The 14,536-nt window shown below is 38.3% G+C and overlaps 3 protein-coding genes and 2 long non-coding RNA genes across 6 annotated transcripts in view; 4 read left to right on the top strand and 1 right to left on the bottom strand.

The window, feature by feature from the left end:
• The first annotated feature begins 315 nt into the window (after positions 1 to 315).
• On the top strand, positions 316 to 1,879 carry LOC149036118 (uncharacterized). Its single transcript, XR_016181860.1, has 2 exons — positions 316 to 768; positions 1,326 to 1,879. It is a non-coding gene; the product is annotated as an uncharacterized LOC149036118 (long non-coding RNA).
• LOC149036117 (uncharacterized) lies at positions 1,206 to 2,812 on the bottom strand. Its single transcript, XR_016181861.1, has 3 exons — positions 2,662 to 2,812; positions 1,611 to 2,127; positions 1,206 to 1,565 (listed from the first exon to the last, which is right to left on the bottom strand). It is a non-coding gene; the product is annotated as an uncharacterized LOC149036117 (long non-coding RNA).
• Positions 2,813 to 3,160: 348 nt separating this feature from the next.
• LOC149036116 (uncharacterized) lies at positions 3,161 to 7,126 on the top strand. The gene is made up of 2 exons (XM_089188828.1): positions 3,161 to 3,720; positions 3,823 to 7,126. The coding sequence occupies exons 1-2, from the start codon at positions 3,578 to 3,580 to the stop codon at positions 5,165 to 5,167; spliced, it is 1,488 nt and encodes a 495-aa protein (XP_089044954.1). The 5' UTR covers positions 3,161 to 3,577; the 3' UTR covers positions 5,168 to 7,126.
• Positions 7,127 to 8,684: 1,558 nt separating this feature from the next.
• Positions 8,685 to 11,627, top strand: LOC113686080 (D-amino-acid oxidase). 2 transcript variants are annotated; one of them, XM_027203685.2, is made up of 5 exons: positions 8,685 to 8,804; positions 9,568 to 9,900; positions 10,178 to 10,268; positions 10,654 to 10,908; positions 11,041 to 11,627. In XM_027203685.2, the coding sequence occupies exons 2-5, from the start codon at positions 9,619 to 9,621 to the stop codon at positions 11,514 to 11,516; spliced, it is 1,104 nt and encodes a 367-aa protein (XP_027059486.2). In that variant the 5' UTR covers positions 8,685 to 8,804; positions 9,568 to 9,618; the 3' UTR covers positions 11,517 to 11,627. The 2 variants fall into 2 exon arrangements, with proteins under 2 accessions (XP_027059486.2, XP_027059479.2); XM_027203678.2 differs by lacking the exon at positions 8,685 to 8,804 and adding an exon at positions 8,997 to 9,290.
• Positions 11,628 to 12,875: 1,248 nt separating this feature from the next.
• LOC113684172 (dynein axonemal heavy chain 10) overlaps positions 12,876 to 14,536 on the top strand; it is a 43,998-nt gene continuing 42,337 nt past the window's right edge. Inside the window, exons 1-2 of the mRNA XM_089190090.1 lie at positions 12,876 to 13,430; positions 14,202 to 14,494. Coding sequence (XP_089046216.1) covers positions 13,217 to 13,430; positions 14,202 to 14,494 — 507 coding nt within the window. The 5' untranslated portion in view covers positions 12,876 to 13,216. The remainder of the gene's footprint in view (positions 13,431 to 14,201; positions 14,495 to 14,536) is intronic.

The following is a 14,536-nucleotide window of genomic DNA, read 5'->3' as shown; positions in this document are numbered from 1 at the left end:
GTGTAAAAAGTACAAGAGATTTTGGTTTTGCCTTATACGATGGGCTAGGCTGTACGCAAGCTGGCAGTAAACCAATTGATTTTTTGCTCCACTGTTGGCATCTAATCAATCCGCTAACAACAGATTTTCGAGAAGCATCCTTAATTAATAAGCCCCCGTTCAAACTGGGCCCACGCACCTACATTTTATCACTTACGTGTTCGTGTATCAGTATCTTCTATCTGATTAGTGATGAGAATTCGGAAATGCACATGGTGGAGGCGGTTTTTTCACGTTTTCTTCCAGTAAAATGCTATTTTTCTTTTTCTTTTTATTTTCGAGCGTTACACACGGAATGAACTCATTACCTGTAACAGTTTACCAACTTATATTTTTTTGTCTAGTCTCCACCGGAAGAACAGCAAAAACCTTTTGACGCTATAAAGTAAACGTAGTGATCGTTCGCTCTGAGTCGAGTATACCTGATATGTCAATTTAAGGTCGTTTGACTCACCGCCCCTTGTTAAATGGATTTACTTCCGATGATTTAAATAAGCAGTTTGACAACATGTTTTCTATTGATCGATATGGGCCAGATTCATTGAGGCAAAACAAGCTATATCGAACGGTTTGATTGCGAGCCATCACGCAACACGCAACGTTCGTGCTGGGTGCCCAATGTCATGCGTAATGCATAAATACGTGACTGGTGTATTGTGTGACAACAAGTCTGTTGCTATGGGCGAATAGCGTCTTCGAGGAGTCCACGTGGAAATGACGGGTCTGTCAGTAAGTCACGTTCTCAAATTAACGTTTTCTGAGAATTTTTGAGTGAAAATGACATATCGAGAGAATATACATAGATGATAATTTCGTCCCCAATCCAGGGAGACTGAGTCGTCAATGTGTCGGTAGTCCCTGAGGCTTCTTTGCGAAAAAGTCACGTATTGCTTAACAGATACGTGCAGCTTTAAAGATTTTAGCTGTCAAACAGTCCCCTCTCCCCTCTCTCCCCTTCCCCCCCCCAAAAAAAACCAACAACAACAACAGCTTTATATATGACTTGATTCAAAATACCTCCGATAGACACTGAACCTCTCTCCCACAAGAAACAGCGTACATCAATACATGTACTTGTTGACCCTTTTTTTCAATTTTTTTTTTAATGTGTGTACAGTAAACGTGACCTTTGGCTATTGTATGAGTTTGTCTGCGTAGGCACATGTTGTCTAGTCATGGTAGATTCCTCAGGAATATTGACGTCACGCGTTAATTTTTTAATTCACGCGAATTTTTCGATGCGAATTTTTCAAGGGCTAACTTGTTTTTCTATTAAAAAAAAAAAGTTTAGAGAGAAGCGAAGAAAAATAAGGAAAAGTCACTGGAGAGAGCCAAGGTTTGGTGCATGGATGGCTATGCCAAGTTCATGGAGTTCGCTATGAACTCGACGCTGATGTAGGGGAGGTGTTGGTAGGCCTGTGTCCTGCTCGCCATGGTAACGTTCGTCTGGAGTGGAATCCTGAGTGTCCTTGTCTTCTGCACAACTATGGACATGGTGGCTCGTGTGACTTTTTCATGGGGCTGTGCTATTGTAGCCAGTGCTATGGTGGATCGTGTTTTTAAAAGGCCACAGATTTATCTTTCAAAGCTTTAACCTTTTTTCACCTTTTCCTGTTTTCGTAATTTATGAGCTCATTTTGAACTCCTTGTAGGAGACATGTCTTGAATCAGCTGTGTGATCGGAGGCTATTGAATGAATCGAGAATGTTACTTGTGCACTGTACATTTTATTTATCAAAGAAAGACAAAACTTGTATCATTATTTAAATGAAATTTGTGTAATACTGTATGAAAAAGTGTGCGAAGCAAATATTGGATAAAGGTTATTTTTGGTAAATTATTTATTTATTTATTTTGCCGCATGGCCGGAGCAGACCCCAATAAGTTCCATTACGACTCGAACTGTCAGAATTGATCAACATGTAACTCCTGTGCACAATTTCAAACATAACTTAGCATGCAGATTATGGGAATATTTAAATTTTAGATATACTTAAACAGTGGATAGCGTAGAGGGCTTTGATTGGCTTCTGATACTCCGACGATCCTTTGCTATTCATCTACGAGCAACTCGCACGGAATTTGCACCTGAAAATATTTCAATCGTTGCAGGAATAAATGAGTTGAAATCATCTTTTAGTGTCCTATTATTTCACTATCTAAGTGTTCACCATAACAGCCAACAAGCGGTGGATATACATCACCGCTTTGCGCCTCGGTTAATGTATCCCCCACAAGTCACCTTCCCTTCGGTGAACAGTAGTTAGTAAGATATATCAAGTGGAGGGTTTGGTCATGATGAAACATCAAATTCTGAATTATTTAAAAGAATTATGTAACGATCAAAATGGGGACTTATTAGCACTTTGTCGGGCATTGTAGAGCACTTTGTGGACTTAAATGGAGTTTTTGGCGGGCTGAAATGTATTTGATGCCGCTTGCACGCTCGTATGATTGTTCAGATCGTTTTGTTGTCATTTTTTTAAATGTTTATTTTATCAATGCCCTCCAAAGTACTAAAATGACTCTGATTCGGGCCCAAAATATATTTATGCCCGCGAACATAAACTCTATTAAAATGTTTTGTTTCTTAAGTTAATTATATTGACGTAATTAACTTACACACATCTGTGACTTTACAACAAAAACTGGAAAAATTCACTGGTTTTTGTTCACTTTCTAGCAACTTCCGAAAGAACACACTAAATCATTTTGGAACAAATTTATACACCACCATTAAACTGACTTCTGTTCATAACCCGCACCAACTCTTGTTTTATCTTCGTTGGCATACAATGTTAAAAGAAAAATATTTCGTAATATTACATTTTTCCGCTTATGTGCTTTTACTAATGGAACTTATACTTACGAAGATCACGTTCAAACTGTAATGTTTTCATTCAAATACGTAACAAGAAAATGACTAAGGGGAATTTTTCCGTAGCACGTCATATACCGAAAATGATGAGATACAACGGAATTGATTGGTCAACAGGACGAAAAAATATGAAATAAAATACATCATGATGGGCAATACATCCCATGGTATCCACAAAATATTTTTCCTGACCGCCTTCGAATGAGTTAAATGAGCGTTCAGTTCGAACAGAAGTCGTGTTCATATCAAACTTACGTTTAACATCTGCCTCTGTAGATTTTCGTGACATGTCACGCAGTCTGAGGTCAGTCAAAAACACGCTACTTTTCGAACATTTTCCTCTTTTTCGTGTATTTCATTTGAATTGCTATCTTTCTTACCTTCAGTTTCTAAAACTAACGAACATAAGCTTTCTATACCACTGTATTTGAAGGAAATCATTAAAATATTTCGTTCGGGTTTTTGAGACTTATGGTTAGCGATTCAGATATGTCGAAGAGGGGTTCACGCCACATGCAAGCAGTGGCCATGGAGTCTGGGACTATAACTCTAAAGCGCATGCCTAAAACTGGTCATTACCGCGAAATACGAAAAAAACAATAAATTTGGCGCAATTTGATGTATAATACATGAGGTTTGGATATTGTTTGGGTTCGGGAAATGGGACTCGAAGTTTACGCACTGGTGATTTTTTCTTCGCTGGCTCTTCTCGCGGTGGCGGTAGATGCACAAAACGATTTCGGCGAAGAAACAAATGGCCCAAAAGGGGAAAAACTGCCTTGGTTTACTTACGAAATAAACAAGTAAGTAAAAATTGCGTTTATCGAAGTGTATTCCAACCTGTTTCTTTTTTCTTTTTAATTTTTTTCAATTTTTTTTCACCGAACTGATTTTTTTTTTATCAGCTATCTCATATATTCCCTGTCGAAGAAGTCTGATCAAGAGCCGAACGACGAAAGTGCTGATTCTGTGATTGTGGGAATCGTGGAAAAAATATTGAGGGAATCTGAGATTCGCGGAGTTGTTATAAATTCCAGAATTCTCAACGTCTTCAGGAAAAAGATTTCTCTCCTCCATTCAGCGTTCAAGAAAGCGTCAAAAAGTGGGGGGGAAAGTATAAAGAAGCTTATTGATGCGTGGAAGGCAAAAAACCACTCCTTCAAAATTTTCTATCATGAGCTTGAAAACAACTCATTGATTGAGGAAAACCAACAGCTTCGTGGGCAGAAAAGGAAAGCTGAACTGGATTTAGCCGCAGAGCAGGCAAAGAGATTAAAAATTGAGCAGGAGTTTGAAGATGTTATTAGGGATTCGGAAAACAGAAAAGAACAATACAAACAAAAATTCAAAAGATTAGCGAAAAAAGCAGCAAGAATGCAAAAAAAGGGACAAAGAGGTCCAAACAAAAGCAAACGTTTCACTGATTATACCAAACAACATCAGGCAAGATTAAGGCGAGGATTTAAAGAAGACTGCCACTCAGCACTGTCATTTTTAGGCCTCTACAATTTTATTGCCACCAAGGTTGAGGTATTTAATAATGACACTCAACAATATGAAACTATTTCATTGGTAGAAGAGGGAGAGTTACAACTATTGGAAACAGAGCCAAGAGAACTAACTGACAATGATATTGATGACATCAATATGTGGGTTTACTTGAAGGAAAAATTGAATATATCTAATGAAGCTTGGCATGAGTTGGCCATGAAGTGTAAAGACATGCCCACAAAATATAAAATATGCAAACACCTAGATAAACTAAATGCCAATTGGAATCTGAGAAGTACACCGGGGGAGGCAGAGAGAGTACAGATTTCTTTCAGGGGGAGTCTTGAGGAACAGATAAAAAGGCTGCAGAAAAATGGAGTATTGGACAAGGTTACTACTATTAAAGTAAAGCTCAGTGGTGATGGTACCAACATTGGGAAAAGGCTTAAACTTGAAAATGTCACATACACAATTTTGAATGAAAAGGATGCAGCAATGAATGAAAAAGGGAACTATGTTCTAGCAATAATTAAGACAACAGAGAACTATGACAATCTTAAAGAAAGCCTTGCTGATCTAAATAATGAAATGTCAAATTTAAAAGAAATTACTGTAAATAGTCATAAGTATAGCATTGAGTATTTTTTGGGAGGAGACTGGAAGTTTCTAGCCTGTGTTTGTGGTTCAGGGGCTGCTAATCAAAATTTCTCTTGTATTTGGTGTAAGTGCCCAGGAAATGAAAGGTTTGACATCAGTTAAAAGTGGTCTATAACTGACAAATCTCTTGGGGCAAGAGATTTACAAGAAATAGGTAAGTATGCAAAATCTAAGCAATATAATTGTAAAACCAATCCATTATTTGATTTTATTCCTATTGACCATGTAATAATTGATACACTACATTTATTTTTGAGAATATCTGATAATTTAATTGAACTTCTGATCAGAGAACTTCGCAGGAAAGATGCTATTGACAAGGTATCTACTTTTTCAAATGGGTTTTGTCGAAATAAGTATAGACATATGGCTGGATATGAGAAATTTGTAAAAGAACTTGGAATTAATTTTGAATGGAAAATTAATAGGGACAGCAAGAAGTTGGAGTACAGAGACCTTACTAGACCTGAAAAACTCTTGCTTTTCCAACATATTAATTTTCACTTACTATTACCAGAGTTTCATAATGTGGACAAGCTGCAAGCCCTTTGGGGTAATTTCATAGATATTATAGGTGATCTTAAACTTAATTACACTACAGATGATGCTACCTCTAGCCTCAAGGACAAAATCAAAAAATGGTTTCAAAAATTCTTAGACCTTTACCAAGCAAAAGATGTAACACCATATATGCATTCTTTGTATGTTCATGTACCTGAATTTTTAAAGCTATACCAAAATTTAGCTTATTACACTCAGCAAGGTATGGAGAAGTATAACAACACTGTATCAAAGGACTACTTTCGATCATCTAATCATAGAGGGGTTTCTGCTCTAAAGCAACTTTTCTTGAAAAAACACAGAATACAGCTTTTGGAAGCTGCTGGTTTGGAAAGGGTGAAGGAAAGCTACAACTGTGGAAACTGTTCAACTTCTGGCCATACCATCAAAACATGTACTGCAAAATGCAGCAAATGCGATGCTCCCACTTTCTGTGCACATCTTGTTAAAATAGATGGTAAATGGAAGCCAAGATGTGATTTAATCAATCAGTAATGATATAATATATCAATGTATTAAAGGAGTGTATTACCCAAAAACTGTTAGTAGAAGTTGTGTAGAATAATTTGCTATGCCTGTGAAATGTTTCTTGTATACAGTATTCAAGGAGTCTTTTTCAAAAATGTTACTGCATTGATTACAACAGAATCACAGACTGAAATATATGGGTCATTTATAACCACATGTTTACATTTTATGAAGGTAATTCACATGCAAGTAAAATAATTCTTTGACATCAACTATCAAAATCAATAAACATGTGCTAAATCAAATATATTAATGATGGACCATATTTTTGTATCCACATCTGTTGCCATCTCCACGGACAAATGTAAAAACGACTCGATGCCCGTCTTCGATTTCAGATCTCACGTATTTATCGCCAATTAATTTAAATTCCACTATGGGGTTTCTTTTTGTCAACCAAAATCTCACAGTCCCTGGTACAACATAAGCAAAATCGCCGTTTTCATTCATGATCCGCTCATTCCACTTTGTGTCGATATAACAATCCAGAGTTTCATTTGAAAGAATTTCATATATGAGTTTATTCCTCTGATATTTTTTGGATGAAATCCTCCCAAGACTTTTATAGAAAACATCGTCATCGACTTGAATTTCAATACGAACTTTTGAATCCTCTCTGCGCCCGGAGTACAACTTTCACTTGATCTCCCTGTAAACGCGTTCACAAAAAGTTTGCTGGCGATCGCTGAAGGAATCATCGATTGGTTTTGACATCGGTTCCAATCGCATTACGGGCAAATTATGTTCATCGCAAGGCCTCCATTCGTCAAATTTCTCGCAGTACCCTTTGAAATTAATTTTGCCATGTTTTCTCGCTTTGTCGACCTATATTATCTCTACAGGATAAATATTCTTATCCGTAGTTTTTATTTTCTTGCATTGCTTGGTCTTAGCTTCTGCGAATTCGTCAATAAATCTCTTCGGAGTCTTATGCTCCCGCTTCACTCTGTTAGCCGCCATTTTTAGCATTGGCGCTCTTTGCTTATTTAATTGCTCTGCGCATGTCAGGTGAGTAATACGGTGGCTTGGGACCAATTTAAGCAAATGTTCAGTTTTCTATGGGATAAGTTTGATATGCTGCTCATATGATTTAATTTTTTCCGAGGTTTCCTAGAAACAACGGCTGACAATCTTTGAGAGGTGGAGCTCAATATAACCACCCTGGATAAAACGGAAATACTTATTTATAAGTATTTTAAAATTTTACGAAGTTTTTTTTTAATGTGAGCCAAGAAAATTTCATCACTTGGTCTTGTCTGGCTTTGGGTCGTTCCTGTGTGCGTGATCATGATGGTTCAAAAAATTATTTTGACAAGAGCCAGTTTCTGATTTATCATGCTATATCACCCTTTCTGACGCCCGAAATCAAGAGGAAAGAAATTTTCACCTCTTCCGCCTCTTTTCCTTGTTCTCTTTCATTGTCAAAATTTAGCATTGCGAAAACAGGAAAATTGGGCTAAATGCAACATTTTGAAGCTAAGGAAGTTGAAAGCCATAAAACAACTTTGAAAACTTGTCCTTGATCCCTTTGGAAATAAAGAGTATATTAGGGCCCACGTTTTGAGGATTGTACCTTAGCGTAAGACGGACCTGAGGGAAAATGTATAAACATTAAAACTTTCTGCAAAGCTACCAAACCAAATCGAAACATTTTTGGCTATTCAGTCCTCGGTTAGCTTAATCGTGCTTTGAACAACGCAGCCCAGTTTGGAACCTGCGTCAACTCAAAAAATGTCGAGGAGGTGAAGTGATACCAGCGGTCATCTTTGATACTGCGCCAAATAATTAAAAATACACTACTGAACGTGTCTGAGATCTGCATGACATGAAACACGGGGAGTGAGTTTATAATGTTCAACTCCGTAGTTTTACCAGAATATTCCCCTGTCGTATTTGGTTTAGGCACTCATGGAGCTTTTTGAATGGTGTGTGCCTAATACCATAACGCATTTTCTTTAGAATGGCTGACAAGTTTTTTTTCGCGCTGAAAGCAAAATTGAGGTGAATCGTTTGGCCGCTCTAAGTAATTGAGAGAGGTGAGAACAGCCTGAAAACACAGAAAAAATTCGAATTATAAAATGCTTTTGCATTACCGAAGAGATATAACTGTGAGTATTAGGTTGAATGAGCCAATTTAGACATATTCCGCGAAAACATTACTTTCAAATCCACTCAGCCTTGAAATCTCTGTCATTAAATCTTATTCAAGGATGATTTGATTTTCTTTTCGACGAAAATACCGATAATCACAAAATTGCTCAGTTAGTATTTTCTCAAATTCAATAAATTTTATAATTTGTTTTGCATCACTGACGTGCAGCTCACTTCAGGATCAGAAGGGGGCAACAGTTGAAGAGAGTCGGACTCAATTGACATGCAGCTGTTTTCTTGAAAACTCATTTTTTAGATTTCTACTCTTACTGTAAGAATCTTTTATTGTATCTTTAGTAACGTTTATTTTTAGTTACCTTTGTACTTTACCGTGCATTGATTTAAAAATGATATAGCTCGACCTGGTGAACCGTTAATCAAACAGTCAGTTCTCAGATCTCAGCCAGACACGTAAACGGAAAATTGTGATACGATAGGTCACGCTTGGTTAAACAGGAGAGCGAAACGGTGAATGACTTCCTTGTTTTGATTTTTCTGGGTAAGTTTAAAACGCATAATTTTCTCACTTTGATGTTGACAAGTGATCAAAATAAATGATTGCAAAGCTGTATCTTTTAAAGACATGCTTGACTGAAGCTGCCGCTCAAGAATTCAAAGCGGATAGGTTACGGTTGATCTTATCCATGCTTAATCGCACGCAAGAACGTGACTTGACATTGATATTGAAATTAAAAGAAGAAAAAAACCCTTTCGATAGGTAAGGGTCCTTGGCATTTAGGAATCTTTAGGCACTGCATACATGGCTATATACAAAACATGTAGATCTGCACGTGTTTTTTCGGCCCTAGAAATATAAATGCGAATTCAGAGCATGTTCGGGTTCATCTGTTAATTGCTATTGGTTATGAACAAGTCAATAAGTACTCGACGCTGAAGAATATTGGAGTGGAGGGCTTTTAAACAACTATTGAGAATGCCGATACAGTTTCCACAGAAAAAAACCTCAGGTTCTCGATCCACTAAGGTAAAACTGGCTTTTGCCATTTCAGAAATTTCTGTACTCGTCTTAATTCTTAGGTTATAAAGTGAGTGTCACACTTTTTCGTCAACTTGAGCGCTGTGCACATAAAAACTTGTACTCCTATTACCTTCATGACGTACAACACATAAACGGAAAATGAAAATTTATTTTTAAAAATCAATACCCATCTTAATGTTTCCGTCTCTTCTGAGGAATTGATTTTCCATCTAGCATTTTTCCTGTGTAAATTTTGCTTTAACTAAAGTCCTGTCTTGTACAGAGGTCTTCGCGCGCTCCACGCGTGTTGGTGATTGGGGGCGGAGTCGTAGGCATGACGTCAGCATTACAGCTTCTGCAGAAAGGTTGCAAGGTAACAGTTTTAGCCAAAGAGTTCGCCTCCCCAGTCTCCTCTGGTAAACGCATCACTTCTGAGATCGCTGGCGCTTTATGGGAGTGGCCTCCAGCGGTCTGTGGGCGACATACAAATGAAGAGTCACTGGAGAGAGCTAAGGTTTGGTGCATGGACAGCTATGCCAAATTCATGGAGTTGGCTATGAACTCAAAGGAAAGTGGAGCTTTCCTCAGAAAATCTATCTTCTTCTTTAAGGACAAGGTAAATGCCCAGCCTGTTAGTTGCATTGCTTGCGTGTAAACTTGTAAACGAGCCATTTGGAAGTGAGGAGGCCTGATAAAGACTTTTCTTGCATGAGCTTGAATGGGAATTTGGTGCCCGCTTACCTAAGGGAGGAGTGGAGAGGGGAAGGGGGAGGGAGGGGGGGAGGGAGGGGGGGAGGGAGGGGGTACCGAGTCCGATTTTAAGATAGACTGAACTTTTTTTTTAAATTTCTAATGGGCCTCTGATCTCTTTTTTTTTTCTCTAAAAATCGAAGGTTAAAGATCTTCCTCAACAGTTGGAAAAGATGAATGAACTGAACCATTTGCCAGGATTCCGTCATGACGCCAAACTCATCGAAGAAACTGGTACAGTTGCAACCTTTTTACAATAAACTTAAGAATTTTAACAGTAGAATGTGAATAGAATGTGCTCGCGAGTTCTCTTCACCTTCGGCTCATTCCTATCTCTTTGGTATTTGCCTTCCCCGTCACATAACAAATTAACCACAATTTGATTGATACATAATTGTTGATTCCAATCGCCGGTAGCTTCTAGTGGCCCAAAACTGAGCGACTCAACCATCTCCGTCCTAAGGCCAAAGATTATTTCCTGTCTTAGAGCGCTATTACAGACTAAAAATGCGGAAGTTCTCTTTAATCCCCTTTCCATTATTGAAAGGTGTAATGTGTCTTAAACGTTTGTGTGACTTACCAAATGACCTGCCATTGATAACGTTTTCTTTCCATTTAGCTGTAAACACAGACACTGGTGTTGTGGACGCATATCAACACATGGCTCCCATGGTTGACACAGTCACCTACATGCAGTGGCTTTACAAACAGTGTCGTGACAAAGGCTGTCGCTTTGTACACGATGAGATTCACAAATTGTTGAGGGATCAGGCAGAAGACTTGAAAAAGAAATACAAAGCTCAGCTGATCTTCAACTGCTCTGGACTCAACGCCAAAGAACTGGCAGGAGATGAAGATGTCTATCCTCTGAGAGGTAAATAAAACTCGTGAAACGTGCAGTCTGAGATCAGTTCAGTTGTGATATGTTTAACAAAATTACGTCTCTTCCTGGATAAGAAAGGTGTTGAATCCGTATCCTTGTCCTTCAAAATCTCTCTCATTGCAGGGGTGATTCTTAAAGTGAGGAACGACGGAAGTTTAATGCCCAAACTCAATCATTCCATGTGCATATCTATAATCAAGGAGTTCGATGAGTCAGATAAAGAAGGACAAAGCTTCGTGTTCATTTTGCCTCGAGGTGACGACAAACTATGGCTGGGTGGAATGGTACAACCTCACCAGTGGGACAGAGATCTAACGCTCGATTATCCACCTATCAGAAAGATGTTTGAGAAAGTAAAGGAGTTCTACCCACCCCTTCGTAACTACGGAGACGATGATGTAGAGGAAGTGTTGGTAGGCCTGCGTCCTGCTCGCCATGGCAACGTTCGTCTGGAGTGGGATCCTGTGTGTCCTTCTCTTCTGCACAACTATGGACATGGGGGCTCGGGTGTGACTTTCTCATGGGGCTGTGCTATTGAAGCCAGTGCTATGGTGGATCGTGTTCTCAAAAGGCCACAGATTTTGTATTCAAAACTTTGATCCTTCCAACACTCTTCCTTTAAAAAATAGAAAAAAAATCCTTTGTAATAGTCCATAAAATGTATTTGATTAAAAAAAATGACATATATCATAGTTGAGTAAACAGAGAAAGTATCAATTGTTATAAATGGTTAAGAATATATGAAAGTCATATATTTGAACTGCGGATAAAGACGTTAATGAAAGTGATCCTCGCAGTAATGTGCACTACTTAGGCAGTAGTGAAAATAAGGCCTGAAAAAAATTCAGGCCTGTACGGGATTTGAACCCATGACCTCTGCGATACCGGTGCATTAATTAATTATTAATAAGCCATGTGTAGACATAATTATGGAGAAGTCTAGTGTCACACAAATTATTATTTTATTTAGACTGGCAACAGTTCGATGTCTATGGAGGAAATAGCAAACAACGATACAATGATTTTTTTGATATTCTATTGCAATAATTATTATCTTATAGATATCTTGGTTGTATATCAGCATTTGGGCAACTGCCCACCTACCCCTCCCCTAACCCAACATTAACCCTAACTTGTTATCAATTGATTGTTGTTGGGTTAGGGGAGGGGTAGGTGGGCAGTCGCCCAGATACTGATATTGATCGAGCTTTTGTTATATCCTGTGTGCATACTCTGGCCTCCTAAGTTTGAACTGCAAAATTGACTATCTTTCTCGAGGATTCAGAGTCGATAATTTGACTATGCTTTAAATTTTGCAACGTCAAAAGCCCTTAAATTACCAGTCATATGAAAACATGTTAAGATTTTCTAAATATTGTATTAATTCATCATATAGAATCTACATTTAAACTCGAGAGTTTTTGTGCTCGTGTTGCTTCATCAAGATACTAATTGTACTTTAATTTTGAATCAGATTTATTCAAAGATAAAATACTGTTTATCTTAACAAATTAACAGTGTCTTCAATACGATGCGAAAATTTTGCTGACCTCAACATTTTTACTGAGTCTCAACATTCTTGAATTTTTCCTGTGATGAGATGGAGAAATAAGACCCTTCCCTATGGATTTATTGAAGTCACGCCCAAACCAGCTTCATTCGCCTTTCGGTGGCTTTTCTTTTCCCTGGATATCTATCCCTTCGCAAAGGGATAGATATCCAGAGAGCTAGAGCTAAGAGCTAGTGCAAACACAAATAAGAAATATCGAATCTTGTCTTGTAGGGCGCTCTAAATTCCCCTTTCTCCGAGTTTACTTGAGTTTTTAGCCCTGGCTTCTTACGGTCTTAATAGCCCTCTTCTTTAGCAAGGCTTCACGCTCTGGGAAGACTGAGAACTGGCGCAGAGCCATAACATTCCTCACCTCCGGTCCCTAGGGGCCCAACTGCAAGTAATAGTTGCAGGGCCAAATCTCTTTCAAAGCTTTCTGACCAAATCAGGAGATAGTAAAATTGCTTCAGTAAGTAGCTATGAAAAACTTATCCAATTTCTAAATTAAAGTCATTCAATGATTCCTGTCTTCTTCTGTCATTGGTCTAAAATTGTGAGCGATAAGTTTGCCCTTTTCACTAACGTTGTCATAGTAACAAATCCTTGGCGAAGATGGCGACGATAACTAAGCGAATAAGAGGAGCAAAGTAATCGCTAGCAAGGAAGTTTTGAGCCCAGATGGCTAAATTGCTCGCGTATTGGAATAATTAATAGAAATATTTATTTGAAAGTGATTCAAGCTTCGCCAGTATGGATGACACACGCATTGAGTGGATGAGAAACAAGGTATACCTCGGACTTGGAATTACAGACCCTGAGGTGTTCGACGATTTGTTGTCTCGAGAAGATGGACAATTTGAAAACGAAATCTTAAAATTTCTCAATGAAACTCCCAAGGAAGGATGCACTATTTTATTTTATTCTATGCTGAAGGAAGAAGAGGAGGAAATTGAAGTTGAAGCGGGTTAGTAATTGAAGATAATCTTATGATAGTATACTTGCAATTGCGCGCCATTTAATTTTGTATCACAACAAGACGTTGAAAGGGCTCTGTTATTGCTAGCGATTAGCGACTTTTTGAGATCCCTTTTACGCACAGTAAGTTTTTGATATAGATCGTTCAATGACATGACAATTCTTCCTCTCAAAGAAATGAAACTTAATGAATAAAGGGTGTTTGTAACAACTGTTTAGGTCTCCATTCCAACGGTTATTCGAGGTCGTTCTCATTGATAATCCCGCCGTATTGAAATATAAGTTGACACTGTTTGTCAAAGATTGACCTTCATGACAATTAGACATAATTTCTGGAAGATGAAAGAGTCCTACAACTTCATACTTTCTGATATGAAATCTGTTTGTTTTACCCAACCATAATTAAACTGCTTGATTTATCACACGTTAATAATGTTGTTTGACAAAGTCGGTATTTTTATTTGAGTGATCACAAAGATCACCCCCAAAGAAGGGGGGTTTGGGGCTGTTGATAAGATGACTCGGTTTTTACTTGTGTTGACAATGTAAAAGGCGACTGTAAAAAGTTTCAAAAGCTGACATATTTAGCGCTACCCCTTCATCAGAGGGAATAGAATGATGAGCAAACTTCTCCGAAGTGATCGTTTGTTGTCATCTTTGATCTGTCTGTCATTGACTAAAGCTCTGATCAAAAAAGATTACAGTTATAGTGAAACTATATTGATAAATTACAGAATTTTACTTTAAATTATGTCACTAGAACCAGAATTACCAGAAATAACAGCTGATGGAGATGAAGAAGTTGAGAAGACCTCAATAAATGGTGCTGAAGGGACTGCTGAGGGTGACGATTTGATCATGGAGAGAGTTCCATCTGCAAATTCAAAGGCTGCAGAGGAAGTTTCTGTCAAGGATGGTTCACAGGCTGCAGAGCCAGCCCAGACCAATCCAGAGACTGGGGAGGAGGTTGCAACAGCCTCAGGTGAGGGAGGAGAAGGTGATGAAGCAGAGTCAGGAGAGGAGAATCATGCCACACCCCTACCGCCCAGGACAGTAAGTTTGCTTTGGATATCTTGTTGTTGAAAATTAATTTCA

This window comes from Pocillopora damicornis, chromosome 12, assembly GCF_964200805.1.
Source record: "Pocillopora damicornis chromosome 12, jaPocDami1.2, whole genome shotgun sequence".
In the NCBI taxonomy this organism is placed as follows: Eukaryota; Metazoa; Cnidaria; class Anthozoa; order Scleractinia; family Pocilloporidae; genus Pocillopora; species Pocillopora damicornis.
Note: the sequence above shows the minus strand (reverse complement) of the source record. Positions and strands in the feature narration are given on the sequence as shown.

Excerpts from the sequence above, each read along its gene's own strand:
- LOC149036116 (XM_089188828.1), top strand. The coding sequence starts at position 3,578 with ATGGGACTCGAAGTTTACGCACTGGTGATTTTTTCTTCGCTGGCTCTT. Across the intron at positions 3,721-3,822 it reads TTTACTTACGAAATAAACAA|CTATCTCATATATTCCCTGT; the intron begins GTAAGTAAAAAT and ends TTTTTTTATCAG.
- LOC113686080 (XM_027203678.2), top strand. The coding sequence starts at position 9,240 with ATGCCGATACAGTTTCCACAGAAAAAAACCTCAGGTTCTCGATCCACT. Across the intron at positions 9,291-9,567 it reads CAGGTTCTCGATCCACTAAG|AGGTCTTCGCGCGCTCCACG; the intron begins GTAAAACTGGCT and ends TGTCTTGTACAG. Across the intron at positions 10,269-10,653 it reads CAAACTCATCGAAGAAACTG|CTGTAAACACAGACACTGGT; the intron begins GTACAGTTGCAA and ends CTTTCCATTTAG.